We start from the raw sequence: 16,874 nt of genomic DNA on the forward strand, positions 1-16,874 counted from the left end.
GTGTGTACAGACTTTGTATGTGTTGTGTACCTATATTGTAAATATCTAGTTATATCTAGCTAAATTTATAGCTATTTCAATAAAACCATCCTTTCTGTGTATATATTTTGATGTAAAAAATATATTTTTACATATGACATTCCAACTGTGCAAAAAAAAAGATCGCAGAAAAATATTAGAAAAACTGCTCCATGCCGCGCGAACATGTAACGCGAAAAGGGATAAAAAAGGAAAAAAAAAGGCTAGACCGAAATCGATTCGTGCAGACTCGACTTGGGGATGCTATTGATCGAGAAAATAACAGAATGATGTTTACCCAGGCCAAGTGCTCGTGTTACGCTTAATAGACGTAGCTACGGAAGGAAAGAAAAACGAAAAATACGAATGAAGCCGATAGTCTATCCTGAACGACGTAATGCCACGACGCTCTTTGTGCGTCCTTTAGAAACGGCAAGCAACTTTGGATTTATCAGGACAAAGGTAAGTCGTCTTACGTCTCCGAAGAGCGGATATATTGCATGAAAGATCAGTGCGTGATATTGTGCATATAGAAATGCCACCTAGCAAAGCCGTATCCAATGTCGACCGGCGAAATGTCGGTTGCCTGATATACATATTGTATATAGGACGCTCTTTCGGTGATCCTAAGACGATTATAATAATACCATTTGATCGCGAATAAATGCAAGAACGGTGCGTAGTCGCTCAAAGATGGGCAGACTTATCTCTTATCCCAGAATTTCTAAAATAAATTATGACGTCGGTTCGCGTGGCAATTAATAATAGCGCTGACGAGATGAGAGAAATTATTAAAAATTATTTCTGTATCTGAAAAGAAATCTACAAAAATATCAATTCTATCAGATTTGGATCATTCGCAATCCAAAGAAATAATTCTTTATAAGTTAAACTTCGTTTGCTTTTTACAGATTATTATCTTGCTCATATTATTTTTTTTTTTTTGAAAAATAACTGTAAAATCAAGTGTTTGTAACATGCTTAATTTAATTAAAATAAATATTTTATCTTGTGCGTAAATATATCTGAAAATAATATTCACATGTTGGCGGAAAAATTATAGAAAATAAAATTGGAGAGAAGCTTAAAAGAAAAGTGCTGATCCGCGGAAGCTCTCAATTCGCTTATCGAAAAAACTTGCAGCCAAACATTATTACGTTTAACGATGCATGATACGGTGATAAAAATTAAAAAAATGATAAATGTAAAAATAATAAAAGCGAACGTTTAACAAAATATTACATCGTCACAAATATTAAATGGGAGAATAATGAAATTCTCCTGTCAAGTATATTCGTAATGCTATTAGCTGTAGCGTTATATCCTGTACAGGATGGAGCGACATTTATATTGCCCGCCAGCGAATTCTTGCTCTATTTAACGCAATCTTGCAACGGAAACTTGTAAAGATAGAAAAGCCGTTGCGTGTATTTAAGAATATCCATGCGCACATAGTTGCTATTCTATTGACAAATGTTCAACGATCAAATTAATGCTGCTTATCTACATCGATTAGTACACGTACAACAGTGATAAGCCGACCTCGAGATATAATTTCCTCATTTATTAGTCGCGTTGCATTGACGTTCTCCATAATTATTGTCAAAAGTTGATAATATTTTCTAATAAACTTCAATTAACAATAATATTTTCTCACAAATTCTTAAATTTAAACAATTATAAAGAAATAGGGAATTCAGAGGTAAGTTTTAAAATTTCTTTTCTAAAATTATTCATAAGTTAATTTGCAAGATTACGTATGCAAATAAATTTTCGAAATTAATGAAAAACGAATCGATATTTATTTTGTAAACAAACCATTCACATTTCGTCATCACGGCATTATGATGCACATCTCTCTTCATTCATTTTTAAACATAGTGAATAAAAATGTAAATCATGTTCGATCGGACGGTCCTGAGAATACCGTCGCCAACGTAATGTAACGTAGCCAGTAAAGTAGCACAAATGTATACACACGCTCATGATTGAATCTAGATATGCCGGAAGTACATTTACATTCCGTGAGATGTCGGCTTAACGTTCCTCGAACGGCGATAATGTGACGCATCTCGGTTACTGCTCTTTCTCTCTCTCTCTTTCTCGCGAACCCACGTCGGAATTCGAGATGCATATCACGATTAAGTACGCGTATTTAAAGATAAGGTAATGCCACCAGGTAAACCGTCCGAATCGCATTCTCCTGCGGAATGACGCCTCGTAACGCAAATATGTCCTGCGAATGGCCATGCTAGATAAAATTAACATGATAACACTACTCTAATCTTTTCAGGTAAAATTGTGGGAGATAAAAGATCCTATCATCTTGGAATTGAACAATAGTTTTAATATAAAATTTTATTGTAATGTGTATGTGTGTGTATTTAACGCTGACAAAATTAGGAAAGAAACAATCAAAATAAATTAATTAATAATTTATTAATAAATTTTTCTAATGGACCTAAACTGAAACCATATAAATGTTTAAAATTTTTCAAAATTTATACGATGTCTAAGATTACGTAACGTAATACGATGTCCAAGATTACGTAACATCTAAATTTATGACATACCTTGTTTTCCAAACGCTAGCAAATCATTCCATTATTATGCACATTTTTCCGATTCATATCTCAATGTACTGAGAGAGAAAATACGAGGAAAATAAATATTTTTAGGGCGTGTATATCTCTCACGGCAGAGAACAAAGTAAAACGACGCTTCGAAAAGCCGTAATTCACAATTCGAGCGCGCCACAGCTATAGCTAATGAAATAGCACATAATAGTAGATAAGACTCCTCCACGGAACGAGAAGATGACTACAGCGTGCTTCTCTTCTTCTTACGCGGGGCCGCCATAAATCTCTTGGCGGCGCGAGGAATTCGCTCGAAGATAACTAAAGATCGAGCGTGCAGCTGCAGCTCAGAGAATACAAGAGAGGATGAGAGGGCAGGTAGAGAAGAGACGAAAGAGGAGCGAGTAAGTCGAGCGAGGAGAAAGCAAACGGATACGTAGCTCAGGAGGGTGGAAAAGAGCAAAAGGGAGAAAGGAGAGGATTGAGCAAAAGAGAGAGAAAGAGAGAGAGAGAGAGAGAGAGAGAGGGAGAGGGGAAGTTGGTTAAAAGGGACCCAGTTCTCTCCAAGAGTCGTTAAAATAAAAGGTCGTTACATTTCCATCCTCTTTCTCTTCGCTCTCTTCTACTTGTACATCACTCGCTAACGAGTAATTAGTAATTGTGCGAGGGAGCAAAGTCGCCAGGAAAGTCACCCTGTCGGAATGCTTTTTACTTCTTTCGGATGTGTTGTGTGTGTATGTGTGTATAAACACATGCGCCTTCCTATATATGTTCCTTTATATATATATATGTACCTTCTCGACGTCGTACACTGCAAACAAGCAATGATACGCTCCAGAACGCTTTCTACTCCGAAGAAGGCCCCACATCAGAGACGGAAGGGCGGGCTTTCCGGGGGTCGCGGCCGGCTGGCTGCTGCTGACGAAGTCGATTCCGGGGGACGCCGCGCGCGAGCGCGGCGAATCAATATTTGAACTCGCCGCTATGTAAATCGCAGAATACCCGGCTACCACCAGCATGCTGAGAGACCTCCTCCTCCCCTCTCCCTCCTCTCCTCTCTCCCCCCCCCCCCTTCCTCTGTTTCTTTCTGACAAGTTGAATTGAAACGTTCGATTGTACTTTCCACGAGAAGTCGCACGGGCGGTCGTCATTGATTGTGTAAGTAGAAGAATTTATTCACTTTGGTCAATTCAGTTGTGTCAAAATTTTTAGAAAGACAAAGAAAAGTGTAAAAGAGGCTAGAATTTAGAGTTACCTACGAAAGATTGAAACGAGTATCGCGAGTGAGAAGATATCGATGGAACATTAATACTCCAACTTCAAAGTCCATTGAAACCATGCCAGTCATCTCCGTGACTGCTAAAGTATATAATCGCTGACTTCCCACTTTTACGAACCAGTTTCCGGTGATCCGCGATGGTTTTTCTCCCGCGCACGAGACTATCGAAAGGAAGAGGCGGAGAACCTAAGTACCTCGTAGAAGGGCCAAGGAGTTCACCGAAGCACTTCCGAGGATTCTTCGCGAGGACTTACTTCTTAAGATCCGTTCGCGTTTTGATTGCACAATCGATTCGAGCCCGGGCTTTAAACGGCGCGAAGAAAAAGTCGTTGAATGGCGACTTGTTCCTTCTTTCCTCTACTTTTTCTCTTTTCTTTCTTTTTTCTTTTTCTTCCCTTTTTCGAACTGTCTCCGCTCGCTTTGGAAAATCGCCGATCTCACGATCGATCGTCCAACCTCGCGAATCAATGCAGAATAGTCGCTTTTGCGACAAGAAAGTCCTCAAGACAACGACGACGGGAAACTTTAAATATCGCGTTCTCTTCCTTAAATCTTCCGTTAGGAAAGATTGAATTCTCGTCCTCCTACCCATTCTCTACTTACCCTTGACAATCGTGACTTGTGCTTCTTTTCTAAAAGCCAATCTTTGATTTATCTGCCAACTCTTAAATATGCAACGAAAGTACTTTTCAAATGTTCAAAGTCTTTTCAAGAAATATTAAAAAAGTTGTAATTTTTTAAAAAACTATTTATCGTGTCTAATATTTTGTTTCAACTTAGTTTTGTCTTTTAAAAAACTCATAATAATAGTGACATTATTCACTTTTGCAATTATTTCACAAAAAAATGTAATGCGAGTTATTTTTTTATACACGACGAAGAAGTGTACACAAAATTGCTATTTTAAACATGTTTGCAAATTAATTAAAATTTCTAAATTTTTTTTATAAAAGTGTAAAGCTTTTTCTATAAATGCATTTTATCAATTGCTTAAAAACATCATTTAAATCAATTCTAAGATTGCGTTATTCAAGAGTTGTTCTCGTGCAAAAAAGCGGCAATGTAATTAAATGTTTAGTTCGAGCATTCATAGTGTGTTGCAATGTTATGTTTTCCTCATCGTAATCTCCCTATTTCACAACTTCTTTTACGATGTTATTTTACGCTCTTATCGACATATTTACTCACTTACGACGCATTTGCGTCATTTTTAAAAAGAAATAGCGTCTACTACGCGTTAATGAAATCCTATGCATTACCTTTGATGCCGTTTCATCTCTCATCTCATATTTCCCGTTACATACTTCATCAAATAAATATATCTAAGCTTGTCGCATGCGGATGAAAAACAAAAAAATGCATCATTTGCGATGCTATATAAGAGAAGTAGAGTAACATCGATATAGGCACGTTTTTAATCAGTTACAAAGTATACGCTCGTGCAATGAATACTGGAGAAAACATTAATATATCGTTTTCGCATAAACTTAATATGCTCATAAAAGTTCATCGTGTATGTATTTTGCGATATAATCTGGCAGCGGTTCTGTTTACACAACGACAAGTCACGTGTATATATATATATATATATATATATATGGCGAAATTACGTTAAAATGAATTATCGTCGAAACATAAAATCGTTTATCCCATCAAGAGAGAGCAATGTGCCGTAACTGAATAAACGTAAAATGCAGCCGGACCCTAATCCGGCAGTTTCCGGGCCAGTTGTGCCAAAATATGTCGAAAGAGAGAAAGAGAGAAATTTAAAAAGAGAGAGATATAATTTTTTAATAGAAACTTCAATTTTTAAGATAAAAAATTAAATCAATGCTAAATTCTTTTACAATCTATTTACATCCAATGTCACATTCACTTTCGTATTAATGCAAAACTTAAAATATTAAAAACTCACATTATAAAATCTTTATTTAAATCTTCTCAGAATTATATTAAATTGAAATCTTCATTTCACTATTAACGTAAAATTACTCTCTAGATCAACATTTAATAATCCACCTTTCATACGTAAATACGAAAAACCATTTAAAGCTGGTGCAGTGTACATCAATGACCATGGAATATGAGCACGATAAAAAATGTAAATATCTTTCAGTTTTACTAATGTTTTAATAAAAACACTCGTTACCCAGCAATGTAAGCCGCAGCAAGTCAGTTTCATGTCGAAATGACAGTATTAAAATGTATACGTGTGTGTCAGTGAGAGCGTCTCGTTTTCCGGAGAAACAACGATCATTTCTGTCGCCTCTGTGCTATTAAAAAATAGACGATGGACATAACATGCGGTTGTGTGAATTATGTTACGGGAAAATGTATATGACAGCGAGACTATGATGCCGGACAAAAACCGACTTTTTATTATACGCTGAAACAGAGAAAGACGGTTCGACTTTCTCTCACGTGCGCGTCCCATCGATTGAACGTGAGGGCGAATTTTTGACAAGTGACAAGTGTCACGTCAAATGCCACCGACCTCGCGTCTCTACGTTGCGTTGAAGGCACTATCGATTTCGGAAAAGGCTCGATTCGAAATTACCAGCTGCGCCGGCTTTTATACGGCGAAACGTCCAGCGCAATCAATTTTCGTTCAGAACGGTAAAGTTTTCACCAGGGATTCTGATATAAATTTGTACCGTTTTTTTCTCTCTCACACTGTATTGTGGTTGTCACTACACGAGTTTGATGCCCGTTCGGTTACCAATTCTCCGATTCTTGCGAGTATTTATTTTCTATCCTAAATAATTAAACTGCCAATTGTCAAATATGTATTTCGATGAATAATTTACATTTTCTACAATCTTTAGTTTTATGTATTTTTCGTTCTACAAAATTGAATCAATTTTTTTTATGCAAATAAAATCCTAAAATTTACGCATTTTTATTTGTTACAAAAAAATTAACTTTAATAAATAAATTGTTATTTCGCTATTTTACTTGTAAGAATAGGTGCTTTTTAATACTTAATGAAACAGTTGCATGTCTTTTCTATTTTAATGAAACACATTATACTTTGCAATAGAGAATATATTTGTTTATTTTCCAACTTTCATCACTCCTCTTTCTCTCTCTCTCTTTCTCTCGCTCTCTTTTTCTTTCTCTCCTTTCTATATAAAAATTTCTCTTCTTCGTAAGAGAATGAGTTTCGTTAAAAGATTCTACAGATATAGCTGGAATAAGATACTCCATTTAATATTATAAAGTATAAGAGTCAGCAACGAAGCATGCATCGTGGCATTTGTTCTCATCGTTAAAGATAGGGTCGATAAAGACAACGGTGAATAGTATTTGCATTTACAATTGCCATTCGCTACCACGTTTATTCACATCCCCGTCCGCTCGTACAATAGAAAATCGATTAAAATTAACATTATATAAAAAAAACCGTATCTTTGTATTTATATCGAACGTCTCGAGACCGCTAAGCTATTATATTATTCCAAGACGATGTTGTTATTTTATCGAATTACGAACGGTACAATTATCTAAGCGCGACGCGGTCGGTCGGAAAATGCTTCTTATCTAAGAAAAGGTAGAAGACACTCAACGGCAATACGTAGAGTGTAAACGCCGAGGGAAGAGAAAGAGAAAGCGCTTGGCAACTTCGTGCTATAAAAAAAAAAAGGAAACTACAAGCCGATCGCAACGCGATATTACTCGCAGTCTCGGAAATAACGGTAAGGGAATACTTTTCCGGGCTGTGCGCCGTTAATTAGCAACTCACCGACGTCGTTGTCACCGTCTTCGTTGTCGTTGTTTGTCGTTGCTTCCCCTCCCCCTCCCTCAAAAAAAGACGACGGAAAAAAGCATGGTAACTCGCGCGATAGCGTATACTAGATGTACGGTTACTCGCGAGAAATGCCTCCACGAATTATTGAGGCACTAACGGAGAGGCGAGCTCTCTCTTTCTCTGCGATATTCCGATGGATGGCGAATTAATGGAGTTCGAGACTAGGAAGTCTTGTTTACGAGCGATACAGTTCATCGAAGCATAAATATAGACGAAGAAAGAAGCGAGGGGGGAGAGAGAGAGAGAGAGAAGAAACTGGCTATAAAATACATGGTGACACTTTTTTTCAATAATTATTCAAGTTTAATAATTTATATTTAACAAATAATTGATAAAAATAATAAAAATATTAAAATATTAAAAAAAAATATTTTTATTTATTACATTTACTTCATTTTTCATATTTATTATCTTCCGACTGTTGCCAAAAATTGTTTTTCCATCATTGACAACTATTTAGAATTTTAATGATAAATAATCGCGAGATGGAAAAATATCTCTTGATTGGTGAGCAATCGGGAGATATACAATTGAAGTTGATGTAACAAATGATTTTCATCAGCATTTTTATAAGCATTTCGTAAGTGCATTTTGCTAAATTCGCCTGAATATAACCGAATGCAAGACCAAAGATTTGAGTTGATTATTATTACCATGTTGGAACTTAAAGTATAATATGTATACTTTTTAGATATTGGCTATATTGTGGAAAGGAAAGATACGTGCGATATTACCATCGCGTTATTTTACGGAGGAAGTCGCACGCGAGCTGCTGGCGCGCATAAACTCGCGAACGGTGAGCGGTGTGCACTTTCGCGCGTTTTATCTTCTATGAGGTGTACGAGGAGTCGAGTGGATTCACGAGAAATGTAAAGACCCGCTTACGCGAACGATTTACTGAACGTAGCCTACGGAAAACTTGAGAGATGAATCATGAAAAGAGAATGGCCGAGAGACTGAATTCTACAGGAGATAGAATCTATTTCGAAAGTAACGAGAAATGCAATGCGGCTTGAATAATGTAATATCAATTTCGATCGTTCGATAAATATCAGATATTTATTACGAGTTATATCTGTGGTTGTTTATAAATCGCTGCGTTGTTCATCGAGAATCATTAGCCATAGTCGATAAATAAAATTTTATTCGTTATCATTCGTTATTATCTTTAATCATTTATATCAATCATAAAATTAAATATTCGCGTAATATAAAAAAAAAAAATTTTAAATCATCAAATGAGATCGGTGATAAAGCGAGTATATATGAGAAAATATACGTGTGCATCAGAAAATAGTTCGATTATACACGAAAACTAAAAAGAAAATTATTAACCATATGTGCACAAATGAAATTAAAAATCTATAAGTACGCAATGCAGAGGAAAATGAGAAGAAAAAAAACAAGAGTAAAGCGGAAAGATTTGTGCATATTTGAGGAAAGCTTAATTGCACGTTTGCGGAAATGACACTAGGAAAAAGGAAATTAAGAAGAGGCAGTGGTCGGCAATTTCAATGCAAACTCCACAGGAGGAAAAGAATGAAAGGCAGTGGCAAAGGACGAGGCGGGGGACGCGCTCTTAATACGGAAAGTTTAATGATATTAATGAAAGTGGCTATATAGCGGTAGGCGTTGCATTTTCAAGTACGGCTCAACTTTAATAATGTCTGCTTCATTTACATTCTCGCGAATGTAGAAGTGGCGAAAGTACGACGCAGAGACCGCGCGCTAAAAAGGGGGTCAATGCGCTCGCGAAGGAATATCTCGGGAGTGACATTGCGGAGCAAGGCAAACCGCTATCCCTTAATTTCCAGGAGACTGTTATTTCCGCGTTAATTGTACTCTTCGACTCAGTCGAAGAGAAGAAATAACGAGCGGCACGTTCCTTCTGAACCGTTGCAATTCCGATAAATCGTCGGTTCTCGAAAGTGCGTAACGGCGTACGAATGAGAGTAGTAGGGATGCTATCGGATGCATCCGATATAAAAGATACGGCCAATTCTTGCGATACCATTCCTCCTGCTATCTCTGTTCTCGCAATTAAACATTACTGGGCATTAAGGTGGAAGAGCGAAGGAGAGAGAAACAATTAGATCTACATATAAGGCACGGGAGGATCTTTAACAGGCGCAAAATCATCAGCGTGCATCGTTTATTCGCATAAAGACCTCGCTTCGCATCTATTTCCCCCGCGAGATTATCATTGTGCGTTATGCTCCTTCCCACTTTGATTGTCCGCCTCGCAAAATGAGAATGCTGAGCGGCGATTAAATTTAATTAACTGTAACAGCTGGCCGGAACTTACCGACTCACCGACGTATCTGGCAGCATTCGCGGCTAATGGATAAAAGAGAAGCTTACCTGAAACAGAGAGAAGAAAAGGTGATGATGATTATTATTATTTCATGCTTAAATGAGAAAATCGTCAGTTATAATGACTCTGTGCTTTGAAAAAAAAATCTTTCTCTCTATCCCTTCGATAGAAACAAAACGGTACAGCATTTTAGACTTCAATGTTTGAATACATTTTTTTTTTAATTATTTTGCAGACTCGTGCTTTGTTATTAAAAAAATATACATTTATTTATCTTCAAAATGATGTTAATATTTGCGCAAAGTGATATATATTATTTTTAAAGAATAATGTAAAAGATAAAATATTATAGGAGTATCATTTTAGATTTAATTTCTGATATCCATTTAATTTCAAACAGAATTTTCATCTAGAAGTTAATTAGCGAGATAATTAGTAATAAAAAGAGATCTGCAAATATTTAACAAATGATAAAATATTATAATGGACCTCATATCAAATATATACTCGGTGAAGGTGAATTAAAAAAATTTCTTAAAATAATTTGAGGTGCACAATATTTCTCTGCATATTATATATATGATATTCTACATATTACAGAAACAGAGGCACACACATACAACTTGAAAGGCACGTACGTAGAGTACAAGTACTACTATATTACTTCTTGAAAGTTCGAGAGAAAAGGAAACGTCTTAAGGAGAAATAAGTAGTATTTGAGTTCGAACGAGACGATTTCCCTTCGTATTATGACGCTTCGACTGTTCTCTCTTCTTGAGTTCTCGAGGAATTCTCGTTGAGAAGAGCATCTCGAAGATCGGCATCCTCACATATACATACATACACGCGCGCACACACAAACGTGCACGAAACAACGATTGAGATCGATTAATACATAAATCTCGTACACAGGTCGGGAAATTCGTCGTAATCTCTTGCAGGCAGAGATATTATCTCTTCCCAAGAATGATGGAAGGTGTAGAGGAATTTGGATTTGCCCACCAATATGAATTCCGCTCTCGTACGACCGCAGCCCGTAAGTACTTTGGCAACTCGTTTCGGCCACCCTTTGAATGACAATAACCTCGCCGATATAAATGAAAGGGGAAAACAAGTGCGAACAAACAATGGGGATAAGCAAGTCTCCGCGCGAGGATGATTGTCGTTAAACGCCAATGCGTCGTTTGATGCCGCTCGTACTACGATAACATCGATTGCAAAATTCTTTATTAAATTCATAGAGATTTTGTGAGATTTTCGAATACGTCGAATTTCAAGATAAGCAAATTTTATTGACCTTTCTTTAAGACATTTTATAAGCCAGAGAAATTCATTTTCTTTGCATTACAGGTACATTTTCATCTTTTTATTCGTTTTATTCAATAGTCTCACTATTTATTTACCAATTATAGCTTTTAATAATGTACTTTCGATTTTTTTCCATTTAGCATTTCGTTATTTTCAAATGAAATTCAAAGTAGAATTACACTTATAGCGTATAATGCGTGATTTGCTTAGACCATAATCTATGATTGTGCAATTTTCACAATAGTGATGATAGTAAGCAAAGTAACGGGTTTTATCATTCTCAGTTACATCTTGATAGATACGTGCTTCTGATAAATAGGATATGACTCTCATTAATTCAGTGCCTTGAAAACGTAGTATTGTGTAATCAACGTCATTTTGCGGTTTAGAGATAAAAGATTTTAACGTTCTACATTCCATCTAGGACACTTCCCTCCTCCTTTTTCTCCTCCTTCCGAACCACAAAATGACATTGGCGGTTTTAATCTAAGATAATGACATATTTTCAATCTATTCTTTTCAGACAGAGCCTATGTAGCGTCTAAAAATAGTGAAGCGCTTCATTTTCAAATAAGTAATTGACGAAAGCCGTGAGTTAAAATAAAAAGGCCAATATTCCAACGTCGAACAACATAAATGGCTCACTTAATACTGAATACAAAAACACAATGCGGAGACAAAAACATCGATGTCAGTAGTGCGCACGGGTACGAAAGTCATAATTCGTGAGACTCATGAATAAACGCGCGACATAACGAGCCTTTTCTCGTGGGAATTTTATACGAGACGAGAATATATCGTGAGAGATCACGATGGCCAAGAAAGGGAGAGAAAAAGAGAGGGATACGGAGAGGAAGAGAGAGAGATACACACGCACGATGTATGCACTTCGTATTTGGCCTCTAAAATAACCGCTAGGGACGGTCCACGCGGGAAATAACAAGAGTGAGAGTGGGAGAGAACTCTTCTACGTGATCCTCGGAGAGTAGCATTATCCCGCCGGTCGGCGCCGCGATAGCATCTGAAACGGCGCGGCGCGAGCGAGAGGACGAGCTCGACGAGTGCAGCAACGTTGTTGCACGCGCGCATTGCATACGTAGGTAGGTAGGTGCATGCACGCTGCTACTTCCGACGAGAAAAAAAGGGACAATCTTTCTCTCTCTCTCACTCTTCTTTCCGCCTCCCTCGTTGTTGACGGGGGTCTCGCGGGTCAATCGGAGCACAATTTCCGCCTGCTCTCATCCTCTCTTCACGGTCAAATTGCCCTGATCCCGCGATCGGCTGATGACCCGCGAACGCACCGAGCTGATCAATCCCGGAAATTTCGAAGCATGTAGGATCAGGATTTCCGAGGACGCGTTATGTTTCTAGAAGCATTCTCGAAGGCCCTAGGCGAATCTGAGCTCTATTCAAATTTATCAAAGCTTCAAAGTATATAAATATATCTCATTCGTATTTTTTAAAAGTATTGTTTAAAAGTAAAATTTTCATTGAAAATTGAATTGCTTATACCAAATAAATTATTTATACGAAATGTGGCACACCTAAGACAATATCTTTAAAATGAAATTTATATATCTTTTATTAATTCACGTTTATAATTTAATAATGATTCATTAATGATTCATTTATCCGATTCAATTTTAGATTTATAGAAATATTTTTGAAGAGGTCTATTAAAAAATTTCTATTCTCTATAATTCTAAATTCTAGATTAAACATTAAACTAGTAGAATTTTCCTTCTGTTTTATCTAGTTGTAAATATTGTAGTAAATATATTTACAGATGTATTAACCATTTTTCGTGAAAAATTAATTTCCATCTTCCCTAATATGTATATACCTATAAAAAATTTGAAGAACTTATTCAAAATATCTATTCATGTATCTAAATATTTTTGTCGTTTCAAACATCTTCTTCGACTGGTTGCATTTCAAAAGAATCACTTTAACTTCCACATAGTTACCTATTCTATTCCATTCTATTCTAATGCATTCTCTCGCTCTCGACTGAAACTTCCGCCCTCTCCGGAGTACTCGTCATGTAAACGAGTACGATTCGGCGCAAGTAGAGAGTACGAACGGAGGAGGAGACCAGCGCAGCGCCGTGACACGACTCAGCCGCGATGAATGATTTATCGCCCGCTTGCGGATTATCCGTCGCGCATAAATTACACACTCCGCTCGAAACAAAACATGGTGCGTGCGCGGCGACGGCGGAAATGCGAAACGTGGTAACGGTATCACCGGAAATCGTGGCGCGAATTGTGGCCTCGACAAACGCCGTGATACAAGACACGGACGAACTCTGATCCACCCGCTACTTCGTTGCTTTCTCGTAACCAGATTACAGCCGCGTGCTTTTTTGTCATTGCTTATATAATTGCTCGCGTCGACCTAAATTCCAAATCAATAAGCTTACCCGTTCCGGGTAAAACCCGTTCAAGGAATATACGTTCAGTTGATCCACACAAGATTTCGACAATAAACGTTTAGCTAATGAATAATATTGTAAATAAAAACGAATAATTCAAATTGGGCTCTTGAAGTATTCAAACAGATAAAAAACGGGCAATTAAGAGCCTTAATACGTGGTAATTATATCACTGCTATGATTGGAGACTGCTGAGGATGGCTTGAATATAGCCGAAACGTTCAATTTCGTATATTATGTAACAGATTAATAGATACAATCGAAATATATGTGTATGTGATAATCGCATCAATTACCGCGTATTAAGGCTCTTAATTGCCCGTTTTTTACTCTATTTTTTATTTGGAATAATATTGTACTTCCTACCTAAAGACAACAACGAAGTTTATACGAGAAGTTCTATTTGAGAATCTGTATTGTTGTTTGCACGACGTAAAACTTGAAATTGAGCAATATATACCTTTTCTCGTACATTCGTACTTAATATTAATATTACGGATAAACGCAAGAAAAAAATTTAGATAATTTTGATAGAGATGTATTTGCAACATACGCCTATAATTATTTAAAAATATCCTTATTTCGTTGTTAGAAATATAGGAAAATATCTTGGGAACAAGAGCCTTCGATTCGGTTGAAGTAAGTTCTGGTAAAGAATACAATAATAGATGTAGTAAGCTTTAAGTCGTAAGATCAGATATTGGCCAATCACAGTCGTATATGGGGAAAATAATCGACTATATGATTGGTAGATTTCTTACTGCTTAAAACTTACTACATCTATTATGTGTCAGAAGTAATACTTGCTTTCTAGCTAGTGGATCGAGTCAGCTTTTCCACTAGCAAGGTACTTATCGACTTTTAAGCCGGCTTTTCCGTTGAGTAGGCAAGTTACAACGCGGCCCGACATTACGCGACTCCGAATCGGGCAACGTTAGCGGCGGACGGTGTACTCAAAGCAAGAACAGTTACGGCGATAAATGTCGAAGCATACCGCCGGGTGTGTTTTATTTCCGCACTCCCGCAATATGGAAATTCTCAATTTTCGCCAGACACTACGTAATTTCCGTCTTACGCTACCCTCGATAATATAACGCCACAATTCTGTCGATTCGATATTTCGAAAAAGTTAGCATTGCTAGCGAAAATATGTATACTTCGCTTCCGATAAATCAATAACTGAATTTTCCTCTCCATTCCTTCCTCATTAAAATAAAGATTAAACTCGGTACCGCTTACGATCGATAATACTTTCCCTTATCCTATTGTTATATAATATATTTTAAGTTCGTTCCAACGACAAAGTTTCTACTTTTTAAATCGATACTTTTCGAACTCATCTCAACCGATTTTTCTCAATATGAAACTTCATAACTCCCTGCACTACCGAAAAAGATGGCATTTCGCATTTGGAGGATTGAGTTGTCAGAAATGCCATTACTGGAATTCGCGAGAATGCATGTACAGCGATCCGGAAGTTCCACCGGGAAAATCTTTACAAGCGGCGTGGCAGTCGAGCCGCGTGAGAGCAAAACGATCGGGCAAAAACCAAAACACGAAAGTAACTCTCTGTGCTAAAAGTTTCGCCGCGCATTTCCGGATAGCCGGCACGGTGGAGTTTCGTAGTTCGCTTTCAGAAGCAATCGGGGAGATATATTCCAATTGAGTATCGAGACCAGACTTTCTGAGTAAGTAAGAGTTTATCGAGGACTGTCTACAATTTATCCATTGACGCCTCTCGTGTAAATCGCGGAATTACAAACGCTTGTTATTTCGTGCATTAGATAAGCATAAATTACGTTGCTCTGAAATTCGTTTGAGAATTACTCATGAAATCGACCTACACATTCTTATTAAAAATTAAACAAGTTTACTTAATTTTCTCATCCATTGCACTTGCATTCGAGAAATTAAATTAAACTCTGCCATTGCCGTCAAGAATTTTATTCGTACCGTCACATAATAGCTCGCTTCTTGCTTTGTTGTCGCACAGGATTCCACGAGATGAAATATCACTTAAACGTACCCTTGTACAAGAACGATATAATCGGATTCGAACATTCGGTGAAAAACTGCTGTTTCGCTTGGCGGTCGAAGCGAAGAAGTTAAACTTCAAAGGATTTAGTGAATCTAAAGACCGGGTTAAATCGCAGGGGATCTCTTCCTACGCGAGAAAGAAGAAATCGGCAAATCACGTCTGCACATCCACGAGGATCGCGGCGACGCAGTCGACGGAGAAAACTGCATCTCCCCCGCGCGCTGCATCCCGACAGTCACGGAATGCCAGGGACTGGACATGGCTATTATTACCAATTGCGCGTAACAGCTAATTACCTGTAATTATACCGAGGATATCAAGCTTTGAGGAGAACGGCCCGGTTCCCGTCTGAGAGAGATTGCGGCATGCCGCGTCGGTCTCGATATTTACTGACCGCCATGCGCATCTCTACATCGTCATTGCTCGTCATTGCATTCCACGCTTTTGACGAAGGGAGAAACTTCTTTGATGATCGCGAGATACGCGATTGCAATTAGGACGACACGTGAGCGACCGAAAGTGGAAAGCGACAGTTTTTATCTTTCGAAACGAACAGCAATTCCGCGTAATGGAGACTGAAGATTGCACTTGATGAGTTAGTTGATTTGACAATTTTGCATCAATGCAATACTAGGATTTTTTGCGGTTTTATGTAGAAAAATGGTAAGTTTTATAAATGAAATAAAATATGTTCCTCTAAGTATAAAATACTGCTTAGAGAAACGGAGCCAGGAACATTTGTTTTAAGATAAAAGCACGAAGATAGAAGCACGTTGTGCATTTCACATGAATCTCAATCTCTTGCTTTTAGTATGTAGCATTTTGCTTCGTATTATATTTAAAAATATTCGTTTATTCATCGCCGCTGAAGAAGGTATATCTCTATTAATATATATCACTCACTAATCTACAAAAAAAAAAACAAAATAAAAAAATAAAATAAAAAAATATGTAAAATGAAATGAATATTATAATATATATAATATTGTAATATTAATATATCTTCTTGAGGCATAATTCTTTACTCAAAGTAAAGTGTTTGCGTTTTAAGCGAATGTATTGTAATGTCCTTGCTCATATTTCTCAAAGCATTCACTTC

At 37.2% G+C, this 16,874-nt stretch overlaps 1 protein-coding gene and 1 long non-coding RNA gene across 9 annotated transcripts in view; one reads left to right on the plus strand and one right to left on the minus strand.

Moving 5' to 3' along the window:
• LOC147908614 (CCR4-NOT transcription complex subunit 6) overlaps positions 1 to 16,874 on the minus strand; it is a 361,019-nt gene that overhangs the window by 172,743 nt on the left and 171,402 nt on the right. For 2 of the 8 annotated variants that reach the window (XM_087409730.1, XM_087409731.1), the window contains exon 4: positions 9,987 to 10,042. The exons of 5 other annotated variants lie outside the window; for them this stretch is intronic. In XM_087409730.1, the coding sequence (XP_087265856.1) occupies positions 9,987 to 10,042 (56 nt within the window). Of the gene's footprint in view, positions 1 to 947; positions 10,043 to 16,874 lie in introns of those variants that run through there. One more of the 8 variants, XM_087409727.1, reaches the window with a different exon arrangement.
• Positions 9,996 to 16,680, plus strand: LOC147908615 (uncharacterized). Its single transcript, XR_015546217.1, has 3 exons — positions 9,996 to 10,063; positions 10,908 to 11,031; positions 11,827 to 16,680. It is a non-coding gene; the product is annotated as an uncharacterized LOC147908615 (long non-coding RNA).

Source organism: Acromyrmex echinatior, chromosome 9, assembly GCF_024713525.1.
Source record: "Acromyrmex echinatior isolate Ae372 chromosome 9, ASM2471352v2, whole genome shotgun sequence".
NCBI classification, from domain to species: domain Eukaryota; kingdom Metazoa; phylum Arthropoda; class Insecta; order Hymenoptera; family Formicidae; genus Acromyrmex; species Acromyrmex echinatior.